The sequence below is a fragment of the Antedon bifida genome, chromosome 9, assembly GCF_963402885.1.
Source record: "Antedon bifida chromosome 9, ecAntBifi1.1, whole genome shotgun sequence".
Classification (NCBI taxonomy): domain Eukaryota; kingdom Metazoa; phylum Echinodermata; class Crinoidea; order Comatulida; family Antedonidae; genus Antedon; species Antedon bifida.
The window spans coordinates 3,689,162-3,712,275 of record NC_136234.1 but is presented as its reverse complement, the minus strand read 5'-3'; the positions used below and the strand labels follow the sequence as shown (position 1 = coordinate 3,712,275).

The following is a 23,114-nucleotide window of genomic DNA, read 5'->3' as shown; positions in this document are numbered from 1 at the left end:
GTAGGCTGTATGGGCTTACTAAAATACTAGGTCAATTGGACTTAACATCAATTTTAAGTATCAATAATAATTGGTGAAGACCAGGATATAAGAATTATGCAAATAATTCCAATAATCCTAAATCTCTCCTTATAAAATTCTTATCGGTCACAAATTGAATAGCTCCACAAAAAGAAAAGCATTTGTAACAATTGTTTATTGTTATTTTTATTTATGACTTATTTTTATTATATCTTCTTATAATATAATAATAATTCTATTCTAACACAATTTCACAATTGTAACCATTCATGGTTTGAATGTTTGTAGTACATTTATTCTAATTGCACAATTAAGTAGACATAAATATTTTTTTTTATATCTATATGTAATTTTGGAGAAGATCCCTACCATTATTTAACTTTGCATAAAATGTAACTACTGCGAATAATGTGTATTCTAAAACTATTTCTATTACCTAAACAAAGATATATGAAACTAGAATTGCGAGATCGAGACTATTATTTAACATTTGCATGCTTTCTCGGTAATCAATTACACTGTAAATAACAATGTGTTTTTACTTTCAACAAGGTTTAGTCATATACCAGTAATTAAATAATATAATATAACATATATACTGTAAAGGGAATATAACACCTTATGATGTTTACATTTTTACACTATAATGTTTACCCGTTTATGCTAATTTCTAGATGTTGTAGCATCATGCATGGCTAATAAATGAACCAACGCAATAGTACACAAAAATAATTTAAAACAATGATAAATTTGTGATTTCAGCGATAAATTTGTGATTTTAGATATAAATTGTTCTACACATTTAAGAAATCTATGCTATGCTAAATGAACTACACTGCTAAAGCTCTGTCTACACTATCAAACTTTATGTGACAACTATTTGTGATGTGCCCATTATGGACATGATGACATCATATCACTACCGTATTTGGGTATCACTACCATATTTGGGCACTTTTTTTGTCAAACTAGTTTGATAGTGTAGACAGAGATTTATTTAGATTGGCTAATTTGGTGAATAACTTGTTACAGTATAATTAACACTATTTTGTATATTATATTGCACTGAATAACATATATAACTAGCTGTACACTCAGAAAGAGGAGATTCTCAATTAAACCTTTCACATCACCTTGCTAAGCGTTTTACAGTTACACACACCGGGGCAGGAACATGCCATACAAAATGAAGGTGTTGACGCCCCTGTGTGTGTAAACTTGAGTTAAACTACGTTATGTGAAAGGGATGATTACTGTAATTTGCGATAAATAAATACTAACTATTGCCAAAGAACAGACTTAAGGAATGTTTAATAACATGGCTATATCAATCAAATGATAGTAAAGTTAAGATGTAGGCGCAACACAAGCAAACTGACCAATGACAAGCGACAGTTTGGATAATCCATCGCTTGTGATTGGTCAAATGTTCCTTCTACGTCCTTGCGTTGCATCCTAGTGGGAACCAAACAATAAGGTTAACATGTGTTATATCTTCAATTCTATCTTTTAAAAAAAACCTGAAATGTTACATAGACAGTACTGAACACAATTAAACTATCATTAAATATAAAATTTCTTAATATAAATGAAAATTGTCAAATCAAATTTTAACAAATCATAATTTATAAAATTAAAAAATAAGTACAGAACTATGGTATATTAAAAAATAAGTACAGAACTATGATATTTGTAAAAATATATACAGTAATACAAACAAAACATGAACAGTAAAAAAACATCTTAAAAAAAAATAATATTGACAATTGAACACAAAAAATACAACCAAATCAAGATAAGATGGTCCTGTAATCACTACGCAGCTACTGCATTCTGCACATGCAAGTGCTATGCTATAAGTTAAGTTGGTTGGAGTATGGCCTAAATAATTTGGAAACAATTAAAGGGTGGGATTATATTGGAATTATATTAACAAAGTATTGTTAATAATGATAAACAGTATTATTATTACTATACCATATTTCACACATGATTTAATGCTAAACTGTCTTACTATAATTTTATCAGGAGCTGGTAGAATTATATGATTCTTTACATACTTCTAGAATTACTTCAACATGCACCAATCATAACAGTCATTTCAGGATAGCACCAGGCTGATAAGCTAGCTCAATTCTCTTTCATTACTCAGCACCTCGGTTCAATAAGATCACATTATTTAAATACATGATGATAATAATTACAACTGACAGATTAATACTACTAAACACTTTCCCTTTTTACAGCACCTAACTATACAGTACAATAAATTAATTAAAAAGTCATTAAAAATGAATAAAAAATATTGGCACCCTTGTTAATATTAAGTAGAGAGCATCATGATTATTACAGTACAGCTAATTATGCAAGAACCAAGTGTCACACAGGGGATTGATTGACCATTTCATTAAAATAAATGTTACTATTAAAAAAAAGCCTCACTGAAAACTTCTCGTCAAACCACAATGGTCTCTATTTTTGTATTTGTAAACGCTGAACACAGTGGCGTAACACTGAGGCCTGAAACCCTCCAACACTTGAGGCCTCAGGTGTTTTTAGCCCTTTTCAACATATTTTAATGCCTGATTTTTCCTCTGGACACTGCTCAGGGACCTCCATAAGCTCTGGAGCCCCTCTGTTTAGCCAGTGAGTGCTCATAGCCGTTACACCATTGGCTGAACAGCAGATCTTGGCCAACCAATAAACAAACAGAGCTGATACTTATTTTACTAATGTATGTTATATAGTTTATATTATATACGTAGAGTAACTAGTAATTTGTATCAAGATATAATATTTCATATTCAGAAATATATAGTATATTCTATCAAGGTAGAGAAGGGACTAGGTCCTAAGGTTAAGGTAGAGTAGATAGCTTTTGGTGTATTAGTAATGACAACAAAACCAAGAAGGCTAGCCAAGGCATTGACCAATGAGCAAATCAAAATGTCTTCTATAGTAACTCCTTTAATTTTTGCTCATGTGGACACACTTCTCTTCATCCTCGATTCTGTCAACATCACTAAATCAAAAGCTATCTGTATCAAGATTATCAATAAAATCACCAGTTAGGAGCATTACTCTAGATGGTGTTATAGGCGTAGCCATATTTTTGGAGCAGTACCTTCCGCTCATCTACCACGAGTTTAAAGTATGTCGGATTACGTGATGGCCATAGCAGGTACACCATTGCAGAGATTGATAACAGGTCTCCAGACAAGGTCATACCTGAAACATAAAATTTAGCAAATATAATTAATTATACTTTATTACTTATGGATCTGGGCAGATTCATGGAGGTTCAGTAGCAATAGGGGCATGCTCCCCCTTTGACATCTAAAATGACAATAACATATTTTATATATATTTTTGACTATTAATATTACTGGCATTGTATATGTTTAGAGCTTCCCTATTTAAAAATTCTGAATATGCCCCTTCATACAAAAACATAATATCAATAATAATATTTAAATAATCATAATTCTAAAGGCTAATTATGGAAAAAATGATGTATCAATGGCTGGATCCCAATGGAAATAAGCAACAGCCAGAAAGAAAGTGTCAAACTTTCGGAATTTACACTATTCTTTCATTAGGCTAAAGCTCTGTCTACACTATCAAACTAATGATGTAATGTGCCCATATGGACATGATGATGTCATATCACTACCATCTTTGGGCATAACACTACCATATTTGGGCACATCACACTTTTTTGTCAAACTAGTTTGATATTGTAGACAGATCAGCCATCCTTCAGTAAAAAACGACTATGGAATCATAATAATATACAGTACAATATATGGTAATACAATATTCAGGGGAATTATATAAAGATTTATATAACAATTTGGTATTCAACTTATGCAGATGGTTTAATATGGATGATGACCAATATTGGATTCACCAACTGTATAAAATAATTAATAGTGAAATGAAAGCCCACATATAATATAAACCTGGATAACAAATTTGTTTCAGACAAACGCAGACAGGAAATTTGATAAACGTTAATATGAATCAAATAGGACATGTACATTAACGACAGGTTTCTATGCATTATTAAGCATCTTCCTGAATACAGTCTTTGATTATAAGCAAGGGAAATTATTGCTTTGAACGGTACTTAGAATCTAGCAATCATTTAAAGCTCTGTCTACACTATCAAATTATGTGACAAAAAAATGTGATGTGCCCAAATATGGACATGATCATGTCATATCACTACCATATTTAAGCATATCACAACCATATTTGGGCACATCACACTTTTTTTGTCAAACTAGTTTGATAGTGTAGACAGAGCTTTAATAAAATAAATACATCTGCTTTACATCTCTGGCTGCAATTTTATCATGCACTATCACTCTCAAGAGGCTCATTTGAAGCCAGAGTTCCATTAAATATGAAATTATTATAAAATTATGTAATAATTATGGAAAGGATTTACTACATAACTATTATTATTATAAAGGAACTTTTTTTCCAGCTTCAATCTTCATGTATGTTAGAAAATTTGTACCTACTTTATAAACATGAACTTTTCGTAAATACAGTATGTTGCCAACAATAACGGTTTTGTTTTCTTTGAGGTATTGTTTTTTTATTGTTCATAATTTTAATCTTAAATTCAATCTAAAAAACTTGTTTTGAAACTATCAACAATAGATATTCTGTCACAAGCAAGTTTCAGTTTTTGTAATCTTTGATTGTTACAGAATACTTCACTCTTACAACATACCAGTTATAGCCTTCAGTCTATACTGTGGTGAGATCAGAGCAGCGATTATCACAAGTATTGGTAGATGAATGAACCACACAAAGTAACCAATGCCAAAGTACTTGTAGAACTTAAGCTTTGGCTCAGCACTCTCCTGAAGCCGGGTGGTGTGAAGCTCATACACGAACCAGATGAGAATGATGAGTCGGAGGGCTAGGACGATGCCGCCGGCAAGTGACTGGTATTCGGTGGTATCGGACACTAAACTGATCATCAACTATTAAATGAAATGTATAAAAATGAAACTTATTAACCAGATATGGAACAGCCTAGATAGACTTGCTCAGAATCGTTCAATACAATACTGTTACTGTACCATCATTATTAAAATAATACAATTAAAGAGTTTACATACAATAATTTTAAAGCAACAGGATAGAGTAATCTTTAAAGAAACATAATTACGTTATTGATATCAAAATTAGAAAAATGATTAATATGATTAAAGATTCATCTATATTATTTATAATGTGAACTATCAATTGATGATAACACGGTTTTCTACAAAAAATAAATTGCAAAATAAATTAAAATTAGTACTCATCCATTAAATTGTAAAGAGTTGCAATTTTGCTAATAACAGGTTAATTTATTTATCTATTGCCAATTCCAGTGAAGGAATTGATCATTAAGGGCTGTTGAAACATACAATTAAAATATTGAAAATTCTGTACAAAGGTATAAAATCTATACACTAAAAAAAGTTAAAATATTAGCCAACAGCAATTACAAAAATATCTAAAATATGTACTGGTATAAATAAAAGCTTTCAAAACAATTTATTATTAATTTGATAAACTATTGAAACATAATTCATTCAAATAAAAAATGTTTATGTTATAATTTTGATAAGGTGCTTTTATCATAACAAAAATCATGATATATTAGGAACAATATATATTTTTAAACGTTTAAATCAGCTTACCATTTGCCAAAAATACAGAAACACATAAAAGAGCGAATAAACACCCCAAACGGCAAAAACTATCTTCTTTTGATGAATGTCGGTTCTTGTAATGGTCCAGCCCTTAGCCAGCAACAAAAGCAGAAGCATAAAACAACACTGCATCACTATTTGAAACAACTGGCCCATGTGCTCCAACCATGAAAAGCCCTCGCCGTTAACCGCATATAACACGTAATGGATGAAAAAACACACTACGCCAATATACTCCAGGAACAGACACAGCGTGAGGAGTTTCACCAATGGATGCGACTGCCCACATTGCGCTGTAATCTGTGCAGGGAATAGGATTGTATAGAGGAATGCAAACACCATGAACATCTGAAGGATGGTTTGTTTCTCGTAGGAGAATTGGAATGTGAAGGGGTTAAAGTTGAAGCTGCCGTTTGGGTAGCCATTGACGAGCCAGATGTTGTAGTCAACCACCGCATCTGATGTTGACTGGGCCCATGTGCAGTTCTTTGTCATAGACTCATTGTCGTACGGGTAGCAGGCAAGAAGAACTAGATACCAATACCTGTGGAAAATAAGAAAAGTGTTCCAAAATTACATAACAGTGCTGCGCATCATCAATTTTTAATGTTAGACTTACTAAAGTGAAGAAAAAATAAATACATTTTTTGTACCAAAATATTAAACAATTTTTATTTACATTTTTGAAAACATGAACAAATGAGTGTGACAAGTTTTACCTTGGTTTGCTATCTAAAATTTGGAATGTAAATTGTGAATCTTGCACAAGATCGTCTTCTCTTTCAGTGGGACAGATCTGGTCAATTGGGCAAGGTACTTCAACGATGTATTTACCCATATTTTTCGGATTGCACCTGTTTATCATTTCATAGTTTGTTTGGTCCACTAATACATCGAATACTTCTGAGCAGGAATCAAATATTTGACTCGATAAAGCATCATCGTATTTCGGAAATGCATCTTTGTCTAGCAACATCAAAGAAAAACTCGCTAGGCTCTGCTGGTCATCTGTCGCCGCACCATACTGAAGAGTAACGTTACCATAAACATATCCTCCTCCGTCCATCGCGCTGTCGCTAACCCGATTAAAACTGAATTTTGCGAGCAGACTTGAAAAACTACCGCTGTCCCACGTCCCAACTATATGCATACAACTTACAATATGAAATGCACTACAAGATACCACTATAAAAACAAAAGAAATATGCATTTTTAGATACTTTTTCTTCTCTCAAACAAGATGCGTTTTGTTTCTTTCTCCGCCGAATCTATTATGTACAATGTCAAAGTTCAGTTAATCATACATCGTATCTCTTGAGAGTTTTGTATACTAAATAACACTACTAATGGTGTTCTTATTGGATCTGAATTAACAAGCGTCCATGTGATATTGCAAAATCATTCAAGCATAAAGTTTAGAGAAAGAAAGAGTTGTAGTGGTTTTGTTTGGTTGGAATACTGCTTCTCTGTCATTTCAAGCCAGATCTAGCAAGAATTAATGCCTACAAATACAAGTATAGTAGTAGTTAAACCTCTATACTGTGTTTCTTCAGTTAATGAGTTTTAGATTATCTTTATTTTAGGCCAAATATACAACCATCATAGATAAGCTAACTAACTAATTTGCATAATATTTGTTAACAGGTGGCTACAGTCTCAGAACAATTTGATCGAAGGTATCAACTATCAATCATTACTGCTACCAAACCAACAGCAGCAGCAGCAGTATAGTGCAGTTCGGAAACTCAAAATGACTGATTCACAGTTCCTTATCCCAAACTCTGCCCCCATAGTGAATCTTGATTGTAAATCGGCATGGAATGGGCTCAACGACAAGGAGAAGAAGTATGCGCATTTTCTTTCAAGAGCATCATGGAGTGGTGGGTTGATATGCCTTCTTCAGTGTTCTCCAGAGTCTCCTATCATATTCTATCTGCTTCAGAAGTTGTTTAGAGCACAACCAGTAAAGGAATTTGGGGAAGCTGCTAAGAAAATCTGTCCAGAAGATTGGGAGGTACGAACCGACAAACGATAATGTATTACATAATTATAACGTTATTTAAAAGGACACATCCAACACCTCTAATGTCTTTGATAGATGCCGTTAACCAACGACTCGATTTTCAAAATCGTGACAGTCAAATCGATCCATCAAATTTTTATTTTTGGCGAGTCCTGGGTTAATAACATGGTTAACATACTTGATCAATTGATCAACTTAATCTTATTGCCAGTGGATTAAATGGAACTTGGGGAGTTTATAAAATGTAAATCTGACCCACTATATTTTAATTAACTGAATTTTAAAATTGTTTTGTTTCAGGCATTTATGACATATGCTGCAGCCTTCTACTCAAACCTTGGCAACTACAAGTCATTTGGTGACACAAAGTTTGTACCTAATCTACCAAAGGTAAAACATTTTGTCAAACTATCCTACTTATAATTCAGAAAATACAAGAACGCAAAAAAATATAGCAATTTGACAAAATATAAACCTGAATATTTTAAATAATGATTTTATCAAATTGTTCTAATCTTTAAAGCCTTAGAATACTGGCCATCATTTATTTAGTAGTAAAATGTACAGTACTGACGTATACTGTAGTATATTAAACATACTGTACTGTATATTTGGATAACACTGTATTATATATCTATTCTGCTAAATTGACAACCATTATATTATTTATATAGCATGCTGTACAGTTGTGTTAATTTAGTTCTCAATATCTCTATCGAGGAGGAAGGTAGGAGGTTCTTAATGGAAGACATTGTACTTAAAATTAATAATTAAATCTTCATTTAAAGGAAAGCTTCAAGAAGATTGTATGGGCGAGCGCTGCTTACGGAAATGATGCTACAACTATCGAGAAAATCTGGAATGCTTGTGGTGATAATATGTACTCATTAGAGCCTGTGCAAAAGCAGATGGGACTAGGAGATAAGGTACTGTAGTGCTTTATTTGTCCATTACCATAATAAAATATCAATGGAAATTCTTCTTAAAGATTGGCAAATATTAGTACGATAAAAGCAGATTAATATAAACTATAAAACAAAAATTCATATACAGAGTACACATACAATATTGCACAAAACTTTAAAAAGTGGACGTTTTTGACCGGAGAATAAATCTATGATATTGTTGTTCAATGTAATACTGATGCAAGTACAGTATGAGTTCACATGTATAGTGTAATAAACATACTCCCAAAGTAAGCTAAATACAGGCCAACCAACCAACACATTTTGGTCCTTACTTATATTATACCCCATAGTATAACATTTATTGGAATTGCGGCTTCTAAAATCAACAATGGTTATTTTACCCTTTGTTGTAAATACCTTGTTGTGATTGGCTTAAACCATTTCTTATGATGACCCCTTTTAAGAGGTCATAATCATAACATAATAGTACTTTGTGATACTCTATATCCTATTCATGTAAAAGCTGAATCATATTTGCTTTTGAACATTTTATATACTGTATAAAAAACTCAAGCTTTTTACCAGACTACAAATGATATAACAAATGTTTTATTAAGTTTTTATCATCTCATAGGGCATCTCAACATACTTTTCTGGCAACTGTACATTGGAGGATGCTGAATTGGCTCAGAAATTCTTGAATGAAAAGGTTTACAACAAAAATTATTACAATACACTATGAAATTATGACTTACTACTACAGTACTTGCATACTTAAATACAATTGCTAAATACATTTTAATACTAAAAATGCTTTTCAATTTTTTAAATAGAAAATTAGTCCTTACAACACACGTTTGTTTAAAACAATTGGAGATGATGAGAAACCTATGTATGAAGTTAGACTGGCAGCATCAGATAGTTCAGGTATGTAATATAATATGAGAAGCATCCCATCATAGCCTACATTATTTCACTGACAGAATGTTTTTAATATTTGAGATTTATTATTTCCTTTGTAACTAAACTTATTGGAATCCATAAACCACTGATATAACTACAGTTGAACCCCTCTTTTTAAATGACATGAATAAGGGGAAATATATGTTGTAATACTACAACTAACCCCTATTAAGAGGACACCTCTATTAAACGGGGAAAATATATGTTGTAATACTACAACTAACACCTATTAATGGGACACCTATTAAACGTTTAGACACAATGTGTCCCCTTAATAGAGGTTTTACTAATATCAATATCATTAAACTTGGTATCTTGATTAGTGTTTAATAAACTGTGATTCGTTTTTTTCTTCTTTTCCAGGTGATGGAGCACCATTTGGTGACTTTGAATTCGATGGCATTAACTTCAAAGTAACGCAAGGTGATTATGGATACCTGATGTCAAAGGTCGCAGAAAATCTGAATAAAGCAAAAGTAAGACTTTTTATATTATTATAAATTATAACCATGATTTCTTTTTATGTTATTTGAGACCAAATTTATTTTGATTATTATTATTATCTAATTTTGTTTCAAGGAATTTGCGGCCAATGAGAATCAGAGTAAAATGATTGATGGGTATATAGAGAGTTTCACCACAGGATCAATAGACGCTCACAAGGAAGGCTCCAGAAACTGGATCAAAGACAAAGGACCAATTGTAGAAAAGTAATTCTTTAATTCAATTATTGTTCAACATCAATTGTGACCCCCATCCCCACCTTATCAAACCCAAAGAGCAGTCTATTGAATATGTAGAAACATTAAAATTGCATATTTTTTTCATCTACAGTAGTAACAAAACAATTTTGAGCTTTGATTATTTTGACTAGATGCAAACTGATATGATTTAGGCTTGTATGCAGAGTCTCTTAATTGTGTGCTTTCTTTCAGCTATATTGGTTTTATAGAAAGCTACCGTGATCCATATGGAGTGAGGGGAGAATGGGAAGGTAAACCATTTATTTTTAATTTAACAATTTTATTTTACGCTCTGTTTTAAACCAATCTTCATGAGTTTACCTCTAAAGACTTGTCTACACTATCAAACTTGACAAAAAAATGTGATGTGTCCATATATGGTAGTGATATGGTCAAATAATATGGTAGTGATATGGTCAAATAATATGGTAGTGATATGACACCCATCATATCCAAATTTTTTGACACATAAAGTTTGATAGTGTAGGCAGAGCTTAATACAAAATATTTTGAAATTATTTTTCACAATTTCTATTTTCAAAGGCTTTGTTTCAATAGTCAACAAGGCAATGAGCGCCAAGTTCTCCACTTTGGTTGACCAATCAGAAACCTTACTGTCGCTGCTACCATGGACTGCAGATTACGAGAAGGACCATTTCTTGAAGCCGGACTTCACCTCCTTGGATGTATTGTCGTTTGCTTCCAGTGGTATTCCTGCAGGAATCAACATTCCTAATTGTAAGTAATTAACCTAGCTTGAAATTGAAAAATAAATGTTCTGTCTACACTATCAAACTAGTTTGACAAAAAAAGTGTGATGTGACCAAATATGGTAGTGATATTCCTAAATATGATATGATATCATCATGTCCATGTACTGTATATGGGCACATCACATTTTTTGTCACATATAGTTTTAAAAATTTGTTTTTGTCTGTCTATTTTTGATTTGTTAGTCCTCATATTTTTTTAAGATGATGACATCAGACAGGACGATGGTTTTAAAAATGTATCACTTGGCAATGTACTGTCAGCGCATAGCAAAGGGGATAAAATTACTTTTCTCACTGAAGAAGACAAGGTAATAATATACATGTTCCTATTCAGAATTTTTTCAATTTAAAAGTTATTCATAATATCCTATCCTATCCAGCGTTTCCCCAATTGCTTTCAAATCACTAAAACCTATTTTCTCTTTAAAATCTCTAGAAACTGTTTTCTAGTCTCAAGGCATCAGCCTTTGAAGTTCAGGTTGGTCTACATGAACTGCTTGGGCATGGCAGTGGAAAGCTGTTTATCAAAAATAAAGATGGCTCTTTCAACTTTGACCCAGAGGTCAAGAATCTGATAACTGGAGAAAAGGTATTTACATTCTTCTTTCTCACAGTTCTGTCTGGTGTAATTAATGGACATTGCAGCAAGGAGTTGTAAAACATCTTATTTTACAACTCCCTGATTGCAGGCTGTTAGTTTTACATTAGTTAATTGTTGGTATAAAAATCTACATCTTTTTGCTTGAATATATTGAATTAATGAGCCTTGTGAAATCGTTGAATGTTAATTTATTTAGTGATGCCTTTTTGTTGATTACAGATTTCCACGTGGTACCTTGAAGGTGAAACATGGGATACCAAGTTCTCCACAATGGCCTCCACTTATGAGGAATGCAGGGCTGAATGTGTTGGCTTGTACTTGTGTCTTAATAGAGATATTCTCAAGTTAGTACATTGTCAACAAATTGACATTACAAACGCTTATATTAATTTCAATGAGACACAATAGAAAGGCCCTAGTAGCATGGAGGAAAATCCATACTTGTAGCCAGGAATATCCCGGAACACCATCTGAAGTCGTTTGTAGTGGCCATTGGCATTTTGGAGGATTATTATAGGAAGTGGGCCAGATCCAGTGGTTTACAAGTTTCTGTCTAGATCGATCCTGTGTACATTGTGTTAATTTTTTCTGTAATAGCTGTATTAAATCTATAAAAAAATCTACTAATTGCTATTCCCGAATTAAGTATTGAATTCTCTTTTCTTGAAGGATATTTGGACATGAGGGTGAAGGAGCTGATAACATCCTGTATATCAACTGGTTAAATATGGTACGAGCTGGACTGTTGGGATTGGAATTCTACACGCCAGAAACCGAAACATGGAGACAGGTTTGTTTATTTATTTATTCTTTCTTTTGACTGGATTGCATTTGGTAACATGGTATTGCTTTTCAAAATGGTCCAGTTACAAGGTTTAAAAGTAGTAAAGACAAATTATAACATATACAGAAAAATAAAAGCATATATACTGTATAGGCCTAATTTGATTATAGATATTTTTCCCATCTTTCACTGTTCCAAATAAGATATCTGCCCTCAAAAGATTAACTAGAAAATTACTCTTTACTTCTGTTCTCCTAGGCCCATATGCAAGCCAGACATGTGATTCTACGCGTACTACTAGAAGCTGGGCAGGGGCTAGTGACTATCACCAGGACTACCGATGAGGATGGGCAACCAAATGCAATCATAACATTAGATCGCAGCAAGATAGAAACGGTTGGCAAGGAAGCAATTGGAACATTCCTCAGGAATTTACAGGTAAATATGGTAATTTTTGTCACATGGGCTATTTTGTCATATGGGATATTTATGACCTTTTGTGATGTTTGAGCTCAATCCTAATATCATGTGATGACCTCTAGGGTGTCACTAATGCACCTTTGAAGAGCCCAATTCTATCACATCAAAATACTAGTTAATTTTGCTAAGCTATCACACTGTATGTGATGTCATATCACTACCATTTTTGGACACATCACAGTTTTTTTGTCAAACTATTTTGATAGTGTAGACAGAGCTTTAGTCATCCTAAAACAAAACATATGCTTATACATAGTGTAGATCATAATTTCATTTTTTTATAATATCAGGTGTACAAATCAACCGGGGACTTTGTTGGAGCCAAAGCGTACTATGGACAGTACTCCACTGTGAACGACGACACACCTGAAAAGTTTCTTAACTTAAGAGAAGTGGTGATGCTACAAAAACAGCCTCGTAGGATGTTTGTGCAAGTAAACACAAAATTGAGTGAAGGTACAGTAGTTTAAATTTTAATGTCAGGACTGTGTAGAAACTTCCATAGCATAAAAACGATGAAGGTTTCGGTGCTTTGGCAAATTATAAATTAGTGGGAAAAAAATGTTGAAGCTACAATATGCCATCATTTTGTCGTAGAGCACTGTGGGTAGTCTCATCTCAGCCTCTGTTGGTAATCCTACTGTGCTGGGCTAACAACCCTACCAGCTAAAATGTTCAGAAACAACAAGAATAGGGTTTATCGCAAATAGCGTGAGCGATGCATGATGGGAATGAATTTGGAGCAATAACACCACCAGTATAATGAAAACTTTATATACTGGTGGTGGTGCTATTGCTCCCAATTCCGTCCCATCTTGCATCGCTCACGTTATTTATGATAAGCCTTACTGTGCCCATATGTCCCAATTGGAAATGGATTATCTAAACACTGTGTAGTAATACCCTACAATGAAACAATAATGTAGAGTCAGAATTAACAAAATACATTTAATATCTTTAATAATTTAAATTTAATCAATAATATTATTTGTAAACATAATCTTTTTTAGGTGGTTCAGTGGAGCTCTGCGAATATGAAGCTACAGCTGCAGGAATTGTGGAATCTTTTATTGACCGATTCAGTGAGGCGTATGAAAGCAACGTCTATGACCTCTGGCAAAAGGACAAACAACATTTCTAAATGGAGCCCACTTAAAGTGCTCTTGTCATGACATTAATGTCAATTCCTAAACCTACATTAATACAAAAGGTACTTAGATTACATAAACATTACAGTAAAAGAAGTACTGTATGATAGTACATACAGTAGATATTGTCTAAAATGTCTCAATACACACATATATTTTTTTGTGTGTAAAAATGTCAATTCTTTTCTGAATATGTGTTTCTCTACCAATTTTTATTGGGGCATACTTAAGCATTAAATGGAGTTTTCCATATGATTGATTTGAGCTATTAAATACTATTTACCCAGACTATTTATTAACACTCTGTATGGTTTAATAAAATGATTTCTGTAATTTCTTGATTTTATTGTGTTTGATTTTGTAAACTAAGATCTTCAACATTTTATTATACTTAATAGCATAATTAAGACAACCACACCGAGAAAACACCTATACTGTATTATTAGTTAACTTTTGTTTGCAATTTTGTCCAATACATGGGTTAATTCTAGTACACTTGAAATAGTGTAATGAGGCTTTGGAGCGGCAGACACAGGTGGACGACCACCTGGGTTTATCCATACAGTTGCAAGACAATCTGAATTGATTCCACCTTGAATGTCAGTAGCTAGACTATCTCCAACCATTATACACTCGGTAGAGGCGACGGACAACATCTTAAATGACTTTTCAAAGATGGAAATATGAGGCTTTGCATGTGGTTCATCACCGCTGATCACAATGCCATCAAAATAGTCTGTGGCATTGCATTGCTTTATCTTAGATCGCTGAATTCCAGAATCACCGTTTGTTAATAGTAATAGTTTATATTTCAATCGTAACGCTCTCAAAAGAGATTTGACTTCTTCTGTAAAAAAGATTCCCTCGATTCTTGTGTCCTTCCACAGTTGATAGACTTCAGACGCTAATGCTAGACTGGCATCACTGCCAAGAGCTGTCTGCCATAAACCGGTTCGCCACTCATCTGGTGTTTTTATACCATCAGGGTCAATTTCCTTTTCCTTAAGTAACTTCTGAAAAGCCAAAATTGCTTCTTTTGAATTAAAATGTTGATAGTTGGTGCAAATATAGTTTTCAACCTGGAATAAAAAACAAATAAGATATATTGTATTATTACAGACAGGTTAAAAATAATAGGCCTATGTATGTATGTATGTAAAATTATAAATACACACATTTATATTATTACAGGGAATTAATAGTTTTGCCTAATATACATTACAGGTTACTTCTATTAATTACAGGATACAGGAGGCGTTTTAATTCAGTAGGTCGGAACAACCCACAACACCAGTCTTGTGATGATCAGTATAGATTTAGTAGTTCAGTAATAAAAATAGATAGGTATCCAACCAGCCAGTTACAGTACCACCAACTATTTACCTTAGAATATGCTTTAGTGTCTGCTCCTTTTGTGTCAACCAGGGTGTTATCTAAATCTAATAATATAGCTTTAACTTGAAAGTTATTCATTTTAAATATTCAAAATATTTAGGCAATCATAAACATGAAAAAAATAATGACAATCTCACAACCACGTATCACACTCTGTAAATCTAAATGAGCCAATGTTTACATAAAGTAAAATTCGAAATTATATTCGTAGTAAGCTGGTGGTTCGACCTGATCCGCGTATTTTCCATGTTTTATAAAGGTGAAATTAACGCGTCCATAATTTCTGTAGGGTATAACAGTAGTGACTTGATTTTATTTATTACTTATTATAAAGATAATATTCAAACAAACGTACAACACAATATATAAAACCAATATTTTTATTACTGGTTATTCTAAATTTGCTTTAACTTTAATAGTAGTTTACTTTCTGTTAAGCAAACAACATTAGGAATAGTACAACAAATGGAATCGGCCATTGAAGTGGCGCGCTCGTCCGAAAGAATAATAAAGTCTACGTAATTTTCGACGTCGAACAAATTGAAGCTAAAATGTATGTATTAAATTGTTGTATTTTCTTTAATTTATACATGTTTTCGAATATTTAAAGACATCAAAATATTAATAAATAAAATATACATATGTATAAACAGTTTTAACAGTAATTGCTTTATTAAATGCAGTTAATTTCTTCTGACATTCATTTGTGTGTTTTTTGCTCAGCCTGAGGCTGAATAAACTCTCCTGTCACTGTTCTTCTGGGTGGTTGGCCAGCTGATAACCAGCTATCTAGTAAGCCTGGCCTAGCCTATATTTTGTTTTTAAAGAGGACTACATTCAGTATGGCAATGCAATTAGAACAGCAACATGAAGAAATGCAGGAGGATTTTGGTCCACTTGCTATTGGAAAATTGGAGGTAGATATTTTAAAAAAAAATTATTCAAGCAAGAAGTTTTATTTTATTCAAAAAAGAACATGAAAATTGAAATATATGTGCAACAGTATTCTTATACTATCTAGACTGGTTTGTCTATTTAAGCCTGAAGGAGTTAATACTAGGCTAGGCTAATACTTGCCGATTTAAAAATGAGCATCTATGATTATGAATGAAACAGTACTAATAAATACGCCGTGGCTAATACTAATATTATTGGTAATAATAAATAATATAATTCATGCATACAGTATTATTGAATAAAGAAAAATAATACACTAAATTTATTTTTAAAAATTTATTTAAAAAAAAGCTTTTTATATTAATTTCTACAATTAATTTTTTCTTCTAATTTCAGGCCAATGGTATTAGCAGTAATGATGTCAAGAAACTGGAAGAACATGGTTATCACACTGTAGAAGCAGTCGCATATGCTACCAAAAAAGAGCTCTGTAATATAAAGGGAATCAGCGATGCAAAGGCAGATAAAATCAAGGTGCATTCAAAGGATTGAATGTCTATTTCTTGCTTTAAAAGCAATTTCTTGTTATTCTACCTGCATAGGCTATGGCAGATCTAAAGCTCTGTCTACACTATCAAACTAGTTTGACCCAAAAAAAGTCATTGTGTCCATTTATGGGCACATCACATTTTTTTGTCACATAAGGTTTGATAGTGTAGACATAGCATAAGCATGGAGAGGAAGGGCACCATTTTTAGGCCACACCCCTATTTCAAAATCCTGAGTCCGCCATTGCCTGACACTCTAGTGATATTGTGTTTATACTGCAAGAATGTAAAAATGTTGACCGTACGTCAGTGATTTAGGACATCCATAATATGCTATTTTAACCTTGTCATGTTTGTAGAATGAAGCAATGAAGCTAGTACCAATGGGCTTCACAACAGCAACACAATTCCACCAACAAAGATCAGAAATCATTCAAGTTACTACAGGATCAAAAGAATTAGATAAACTATTACAAGGTAAAAATAAATTAATTTTATTCATGAAGATGTGGATTGTCACAAAGCATACATATAATTTCATATTCAGACAAACATTTTAGTGGGTTTTACATGACAAAAGCTCACTTATGAGTATAAATAATAGATTGTGCAATCTGATTTCTAATTAGATTGAAACAAACACATATTCCAGATACTGATTGTTTTTCTGCTTTATGGATTCATTTTTTAAATGGTCAACCACTTTACACTGCAACAGTGTACATAGTACATAAAACATTGAATATCTTTTTTTCATGTTAAGGTGGAATTGAAACTGGTTCAATAACAGAAATCTTTGGTGAATTTAGGACAGGAAAAACACAGATATGTCATACAATGGCTGTTACCTGCCAGGTATGTTGATTTTATTTTTTTCATTTGAAATAATATTTTTTTTTGTTTTGGATTTCGTATGGTGAAGTGAAGGTAATTGTTTTATAAGTGATTACAATATTGTGTTTCAAATCGACCTCTAAGAGACTGGACTGAACTTTTTTTTTTGGTTTTCAGTTACCAATTGATAATGGTGGTGGAGAAGGTAAATGTCTTTATATTGATACAGAGGGTACGTTTAGACCGGAACGATTATTGGCAGTGGCAGAGAGGTAAATAGAAGTCAATTTTAATTCATTAATCAATCTGTGTTCCCACCACCTAATCACATTTTACAATATTTTTAAGTGTAAATTATACAGTTAATCTACACCAACAATGACAGCCACATGTCGTAACTATTTAAAAATAATCTTACAACTTTTGATTTGTTTAGGTATAACCTGAATGGTAGTGATGTATTAGATAATGTAGCCTATGCCAGAGCTTATAACAGTGATCACCAGACTCAGTTGTTGATGCAAGCGGCAGCCATGATGTCAGAATCCAGGTACATACACTTAAGCTTTGTCTACACTATCAAACTAGTTTGACAAAAAAAGTGTGATGTGTCCAAATATGGTAGTGATATGACATCATCATGGCCATATATGGGCACATCACATTTTTTGTCACATAAAGTGTAGACAGAGCTTTAGTGAACATAGTGGTAGTAGTATTACATTAAAACTCTTCATTCAATTTATTAACATCTTTCAAAATAACATGCATCAAGTAAAATACTTTTTAAATCTACAGTCTCCTAGTAAAATTTATTTAAATCTAATCACTCGAATAAACAATGACAAAATACTTCACAACATATATAATAAAAATAAATATTTATGAATGATTATATATTTTATATCTGTTATGTGACCCTATATTGTCCAATCAAAACAAGATTTTAATTGAGTGTTATATAATATGCATTTTCTAATTGGTCAAATGTTTGCCCTAACTCTGACGTAATTTGTACTTTATACACATAATGTCACATAAAGTTTGATTAAACGTAGACAGAGCTTTATTTTAGTAGTCAATAAACATTTTCTTATTTCAATTGGTTGCAAATGGTTGTATTTTATATTAATCACTTCTGATTTCTTCTGTGACAGGTATGCATTGTTGATAGTGGACAGTGCTACTGCTTTGTACCGGACAGACTATAGTGGGCGTGGTGAGTTGTCGGCCAGACAGATGCATTTAGCTCGTTTTCTTAGGACACTGCTCAGACTTGCTGATGAGGTAAAAATAAAATTTATATTTAGATAAATGTTGTACAAATTAAAGATGTCATTACACTAATTGATCAATTAATATACAGTCAACTCTCCCAATACCAGACACCTTTGGTCTTGCCAAAATATGTCTATTTTTTTTTTTGTCTGTTAAATTAATTGTTTTGAATTGAGTATATTTCTGAAACATTCTGCGTGCAATATTCTTTGACTGGTTCGCTATTAAGGGGTTAATACGGCTATAGGTACTTGCCAGTATTAATATAATTATTTATATTCTTAATATAGTCTGGAATGGTAAATGAATTTGAGACCTTTCAGATCTCAAGAATTACATTTTGGGAGACTTTTCGGTTTTCAGAGAGTAGGGTATTGGGAGAGTCATCTGTAATTAACATCAATTAACTGTCAGTATAATGATTAATTAATCTCAAATCAATTCTTTTCAGTATGGCGTGGCCATTGTGATAACCAACCAAGTCGTGGCACAGGTGGACGGCGCTGCGATGTTTACAGCGGATCCTAAGAAACCAATAGGAGGCAACATTATGGCACATGCCTCTACTACTAGGTGAGTGTTTGCAATTCTATTACATCATCATACACTCCAAGCATCCCATTGGATGTCAACACTGGTCTTCTGGTTTATAATGTAACTGTTTTGCCCTTTTTATTATTGAATACATTATTATTATTTTTCGACAAAAGTTGATAACTTTATAACAAAATACAGTATGGCCTATTCAAAGTTTGATTTTATTCATCTTTATGTTTCAAAAATACATCTTTCAAGATTTAGTTTAAATTTATCCTTAATATTTACTTTTTTAAATGGAAAAACATTTCTAATGATCTTTGTGATTTTCTGATGATTAATAACAAGTTTTATCTTTTTTATAGGTTATATTTGCGAAAAGGGCGAGGAGAGACACGAATCTGTAAAATCTACGATTCACCCTGCTTACCAGAATCTGAGGCAATGTTTGCTATTTTGAAAGATGGTGTTGGTGATCCAAAAGACTAAATATAAACTAGTGATTTCATCATTTTCTTTAATTGATAGTAAATACTTATATGTGAATTGAGGGCAGTAGACCAACCTGTATTGAAGAAATAAGGGCGGTAGACTTATATCCACGACAGAGCCATCTATTGAAAGAGTTATGACTTATCATTATTAGTTATGAATTGTCGTATTCGAATGGGAACTTTCGTTGTCAAAGATTCGTTGAGTAATTTTGTATTCGAACTGCAAATTTGTGCTCAACACAACGTCATTCGAATAGAAAACGTTGACAACGCAAGCTTTTTCGTTAAGAACGATCTCCATGCTCAAAATACTCCATTAAATAAGTACTCAACGGAAAAACTGTACTCAAAGGCAATAGTCCCAATCGACTACGACAATTGCGTTCACCGATTTTAGAAAGTCCTGTGGTACATTACCGGCCATCTTTGTGTCCAACTATGCCTATGCAGAGTATAGAGTTGAATACTTTGTTATAAAACTATATAACGTTCACAAGGCTTTAACTATCGAATTTAATATCAAAACAATCCAATTGTTTAAAGGCTTTTGTTAAAATTTAATAACGAAATTATTAAGTTACTGTGAACATTTTTATTTTTTTTTATTTTATGTCTTTAGGCAATGTGGCCAAGGATTACCAATAGTGAATTAATCACTGTCCTATCAGATAGGTGGTAATCCCCCTGATACAGGGGCTATTGTGTGAACCAGTTCACCGGGGTAACCCCCTACTCTTTTTCGAATAATGAACTGGGTTCTTTAAAGTACACACAGGTTATAACTGTGTACACTGGACCTACGGTTTATAGTCCTTATCCGAGAAGACTTGTTCCACCACCAGAACTAGGAGCGAGTCGGCCTCGAACCCTTGCCGATGTTGTTGTTGGCTCTTTAGGTACGGTAAACGGCGCCCCTGCCTTAACCGCTCGGCCATATGACTCGCATTTAAACAACAAAATGTAAAAACAGTGCATTAACTACAGAAAATCACTATCCAAACTAAATGTGCACGCGTAGAGCGTGCATGGGGCGCCGCGCGAAATATTTTGGACACAAAAATGGCTTCTAATCCACTTAATGTCAGAACTCTTCCAATATATGGCTCTGATCCACCACAAATGTATATATTTTTTATTAGCTAAAAAAATGATCCAACAATTTAAAAAATGTTTTTCTTTTTAATTTGATATACTCCCTTTCCTTTATTATTTATATTTAATTGTTAACAAAAAAATGTATAAAGCTCAGTGAAAGATTGTACTGTACAATGATAAATATAAAAATGTTATATTTTAAAAGATAAAAATGATAAATTTGATTGAATTGCATGTATCATCAGTAACAACATTTATTTTGTGGCCAAACACTAATCAGTAATGTATTGTAATTTCACAGTGATAGTGTAAATAAACAGTTTTCAAAAACAATTTTTGATACAGCAATTCTTTATTTGTTTGGTTCCTTCATATTTCCCAGTTGCAGTAGTATAGCCATATTTGCCTATCTCCATGTTTAGCATATTCAACTAAAGTTGGAAACAAACATGGCAGTCGGTTTAAAGAACATCAAGTCAAGCTCAGTTGCGCATGAACATACCACACGTGCGCGCGCCGCTTGAGATCGACAGCGCAGCAGCAGCAGCCAGATGATCAACAGCGACGATAAAAAGACGGCGGTGATATCGACGATACTTGTGTGAAAGAAGAAAAACATACAGCAGTAGGCCTAATACCTATTCATCATTCTTCTTGAGCTCAACAATCATTACCAAATAATTACAATGATCCCTCTTCGTCTGCTTAAAGTTAGTACAGTTTTGAAACAACTAAAAAGAGGAAAAATATCAACCACAGCGCCATTAAAAACGCTTCCTGTACAGGTACAGTAATGACAGATTTATTTTGTGTGTTTTTGTATTCCTCCCCCATCTCCCCCCACAACATGCCACGAGGTGCGCATCTCTTTATTTATAGAAAAGACTTTTGGATTCTCTCTGTTGCATATGAGAGATGTTATCAAATAAATTTCAATTCAAATGTAAAAAATGTTACACAAATCTTTGCTGAAAAGATGGTGATGATACGTCGTGTACAATTTCAACACAATAAAGAACTTTTGTCCTGACTCGATATGACGATTATGTGATGTGGGATCGGGTTGTATCATCACAATTATCGTAACAAAAAATCAACCGTCACCCATCAAATGGAATCCATGCACCACGAACGTAACAAAAATCAACCATTAACGTAACAAAAATCAACCATGGCATTAACGTAACAAATATCAACCACTAACGTAACAAACAATCCATTAATTAACCACTAACGTAACAAACTTCATTAAAATTACGTTAATGGTAATGTAGATGGGTTAAAGATGTATTGTCCCCCAAAAACATGAAGATTAATTAAATCAGACTTTGGATAGGTTATTTGGTAGTTTTAATAAAGTTAATCACTTTCGTAGAAAAATAGTTTTTATTTTTAAATTAAGAATTATTTTTTCAGGGGGACATTACATCTTTAATGTTACTTTAAATAAATAGTGATTGATTTTTTTTACGTATGGCTAATGTTACATTAATGGTTGATTGTTAAAATATAGTGGGTGATACGAGGTGACTAGCTTGAAAGAAGACTCGACTAAGTTTAGACTGACTCTCACGAAGCTTTGTTTTGTGATTTTTCTCAGTTCCTATAGAAGGCCTACTATAGCTCAATCTCTTTTTTATTTTCTTTTTTAAAGGATACCATTATTGGTTTGGTTTTGATGTCCGTTGGTTGCTGTGCTTTACCAGCTTGGTTAATGGTTACTCGCCCTAGACCAGCAGAAGGAGACAGACCTAATGTTTAACAATGGCAACATCATCATAGCAGCAACATCCTAACACGTGAATGCCTATAATATCAGCTCCATTGATCATGATTCAATACGGTACCACTGCAGTTGAGACGACATGAAGA

The 23,114-nt window shown here is 32.9% G+C and overlaps 4 protein-coding genes and 1 long non-coding RNA gene across 5 annotated transcripts; 3 read left to right on the top strand and 2 right to left on the bottom strand.

The window, feature by feature from the left end:
- Nucleotides 1-191: 191 nt before the first annotated feature.
- On the bottom strand, nt 192-6,987 carry LOC144852584 (integral membrane protein GPR180-like). Its single transcript, XM_078710479.1, has 4 exons — nt 6,461-6,987; nt 5,730-6,285; nt 4,766-5,021; nt 192-3,249 (listed from the first exon to the last, which is right to left on the bottom strand). Exons 1-4 carry the CDS (start codon nt 6,949-6,951, stop codon nt 3,104-3,106), a joined length of 1,449 nt encoding a protein of 482 aa, XP_078566605.1. The 5' UTR covers nt 6,952-6,987; the 3' UTR covers nt 192-3,103.
- A 167-nt stretch (nt 6,988-7,154) lies between these two features.
- Nucleotides 7,155-14,505, top strand: LOC144852538 (dipeptidyl peptidase 3-like). The gene is made up of 17 exons (XM_078710414.1): nt 7,155-7,255; nt 7,386-7,755; nt 8,065-8,154; nt 8,553-8,690; nt 9,307-9,381; nt 9,506-9,599; nt 9,999-10,111; nt 10,215-10,345; nt 10,571-10,629; nt 10,922-11,116; nt 11,353-11,459; nt 11,588-11,740; nt 11,972-12,096; nt 12,422-12,542; nt 12,795-12,974; nt 13,307-13,472; nt 14,027-14,505. Exons 2-17 carry the CDS (start codon nt 7,492-7,494, stop codon nt 14,155-14,157), a joined length of 2,142 nt encoding a protein of 713 aa, XP_078566540.1. The 5' UTR covers nt 7,155-7,255; nt 7,386-7,491; the 3' UTR covers nt 14,158-14,505.
- Nucleotides 14,474-15,713, bottom strand: LOC144852564 (N-acylneuraminate-9-phosphatase-like). Its single transcript, XM_078710458.1, has 2 exons — nt 15,548-15,713; nt 14,474-15,243 (listed from the first exon to the last, which is right to left on the bottom strand). The coding sequence occupies exons 1-2, from the start codon at nt 15,635-15,637 to the stop codon at nt 14,611-14,613; spliced, it is 723 nt and encodes a 240-aa protein (XP_078566584.1). The 5' UTR covers nt 15,638-15,713; the 3' UTR covers nt 14,474-14,610.
- Nucleotides 15,714-16,068: 355 nt separating this feature from the next.
- On the top strand, nt 16,069-20,304 carry LOC144852558 (DNA repair protein RAD51 homolog A-like). Its single transcript, XM_078710449.1, has 10 exons — nt 16,069-16,112; nt 16,283-16,476; nt 16,853-16,990; nt 17,364-17,481; nt 17,768-17,859; nt 18,016-18,110; nt 18,275-18,388; nt 18,996-19,125; nt 19,568-19,689; nt 20,019-20,304. Exons 2-10 carry the CDS (start codon nt 16,402-16,404, stop codon nt 20,140-20,142), a joined length of 1,008 nt encoding a protein of 335 aa, XP_078566575.1. The 5' UTR covers nt 16,069-16,112; nt 16,283-16,401; the 3' UTR covers nt 20,143-20,304.
- Nucleotides 20,305-21,836: 1,532 nt separating this feature from the next.
- Nucleotides 21,837-23,037, top strand: LOC144852900 (uncharacterized). Its single transcript, XR_013614353.1, has 2 exons — nt 21,837-22,027; nt 22,897-23,037. It is a non-coding gene; the product is annotated as an uncharacterized LOC144852900 (long non-coding RNA).
- The last annotated feature ends 77 nt before the right edge of the window (nt 23,038-23,114 follow it).